The sequence below is a fragment of the Mastomys coucha genome, unplaced genomic scaffold, assembly GCF_008632895.1.
Source record: "Mastomys coucha isolate ucsf_1 unplaced genomic scaffold, UCSF_Mcou_1 pScaffold14, whole genome shotgun sequence".
Classification (NCBI taxonomy): domain Eukaryota; kingdom Metazoa; phylum Chordata; class Mammalia; order Rodentia; family Muridae; genus Mastomys; species Mastomys coucha.
Genome location: NW_022196896.1, coordinates 92,881,587 through 92,883,553, shown reverse-complemented (window position 1 = coordinate 92,883,553; position 1,967 = coordinate 92,881,587). Strand labels below are relative to the sequence as shown.

At 40.3% G+C, this 1,967-nt stretch overlaps 1 protein-coding gene across 1 annotated transcript in view; it reads right to left on the bottom strand.

The window, feature by feature from the left end:
• Positions 1-6: 6 nt before the first annotated feature.
• Rpe (ribulose-5-phosphate-3-epimerase) overlaps positions 7-1,967 on the bottom strand; it is a 16,426-nt gene continuing 14,465 nt past the window's right edge. Inside the window, 2 exon segments of the mRNA XM_031367801.1 lie at positions 7-224; positions 1,901-1,967. The exon segment at positions 1,901-1,967 is cut by the window's right edge and continues 8 nt beyond it. Coding sequence (XP_031223661.1) covers positions 102-224; positions 1,901-1,967 — 190 coding nt within the window. The 3' untranslated portion in view covers positions 7-101.

The window sequence follows — 1,967 nt, the reverse complement described above, 5'->3', positions numbered from 1 at the left end:
TGGAATGCAGCACTGCTTCGATTGCAATGTGATTTGGTAGTCAATATTCCTCTTTTCCAGTAAAAAAGGTTTCATGAGCAGAAACTGGGTTCCTTGTGGCTTCATCGATCAAGAGAACGTTTCTGAGCCGCTTCTGAGCAAACGTTTCTTAGTAAGTTGATAACAGCTCTGGGGTCATCACTCCTCATAATGGCACTGCCAGACACAATCATGTTAGCTCCTGCCTGTAAGAAGTACACAGCTATGCATTAGCAGGGAAGAAATGGAAGCCTAAGTCCCGGACTAGCATTTCTACCCTTGCTTCTGTCAGCATTTTTCCAGAAGCTGAAGTGTAGCACTCTTACTGAGTTAAGAGGGGAAATGCTTATAAATGAGGCCACACTCATTTGTACATAAGTCTCCCAAGTCACTGGACTGTTGGGTTAACTAGCCCTAAGCTGCACACAGTACCTCTGCAACCACTTAGGTAAAGCTTTCAACTCTAGGACCTCAAGTCCATTCAGGTCTTTCCTATGCATATCAATGGCCCCAGACACTAAGGAAACATTGTATCTGTTTGTTTCTAGAAAGTCTGAAAGGAGACCATATGAAAAGTAGAAGCTATCCTAAAATACCAGGGAACATTAGTGCCTTGCCATTTTGTGTCAGAAAGAATGTAAAAATATATCTCAATGCATTCTTAGGTTCTACTGTGGCTTAGAGTGCTGGGGGAAGGAACACAGTGCTACATATACCCTAAAAACCTCAAATGAGATAACTCCAAATTTCGGGTCTGGGATTTGATCTGAGGGAAACCTAATAAATTGTGAAAGTCTCTGTTGGAAGCTGGAAAACTACAAGCTGAGGAAAAATTCCCCAACAAGACCCAGTCAACTGATAGCATAGTTTCCATCAAAACACTTTTTGCAGGAATTAGAATTTATAGGACTACTCATTAACATGTCCCTTAATTTGATCAGGAACAGCACAATACAAAAATTAAAAAAGAAAGCAACAACAGTATCTAAAGGATGCCGTGCTCAGTAATCCTGTCTAGCTGCTTTCAAAAGACTCAGCACTGCCAAGCATTTTTTTTTTTTTTTAAATAAAAGTTAAGGTCTTGCTATGTAGTCTAAGCTGGTCTTGAACTTAAAACTCAAATTTCTCGGGCAGTAATGGCACACGCCTTTAATCCTAGCACTTGGGAGGCAGAGGCAGGCGGATTTCTGAGCTCGAAGCCAGCCTGGTCTGCAGAGTGAGTTCCAGGTATACAGAGAAACCCTGTCTCAAAAGAAAAAAAAAAAAAAGAAAAAGAAAAAAAACAAAACCAAAACTCAAATTTCTTCTGTCCCTCATTTCTCTACTTTCTTAGTAACTGCCAAGCTTTTCATTGTTTGTATCAGGCAGAAAAGTATGGCTACTATAGAAGAATCTGAATAAAGATGAGCCATGTGACTCGTGGTCACCTGTTGTTCTCAGGAAGGGCTGCAGTCTAATGACACCCAGAAGCAGAACTCAGCTACAGTAGCTCCCTAGGCAAAACAGACTAAGTTTGGTAAATGGGAACTAGGCCTTGATTTTCAACAGAACTATAGCTAGTCACTTCTCATAAAACATAAACAGGTAGCTAATACTTTTAAATTCTAAAGACAGCATGATTAAGCCAGTTAAATTTATCTATTTTTCTCCAGTTGAGAAGTTATCTTTTAAAAGAACTTAGAGGTTTTGCTAAGGGCAACATAGTCTCCTTCTGGAGACTAGGATTCATTATTTAACAATTTATGTTAGGAACTCACTTTTTCTCTACTTTCTAATCCTACATTTGAGCAAAAAATATTTTCTCAAGAAAAACTTGATTTGCGCAATCCTCTGGTGCTAAGACTGTCTGTCCTGCATAGTCACCGCTGAGGAGCAGCCTCACCTCCGCGCACTTCTGAACAGTGTCAGGACCTACTCCACCATCCACCTCTATATCCAACGTTGGAAAC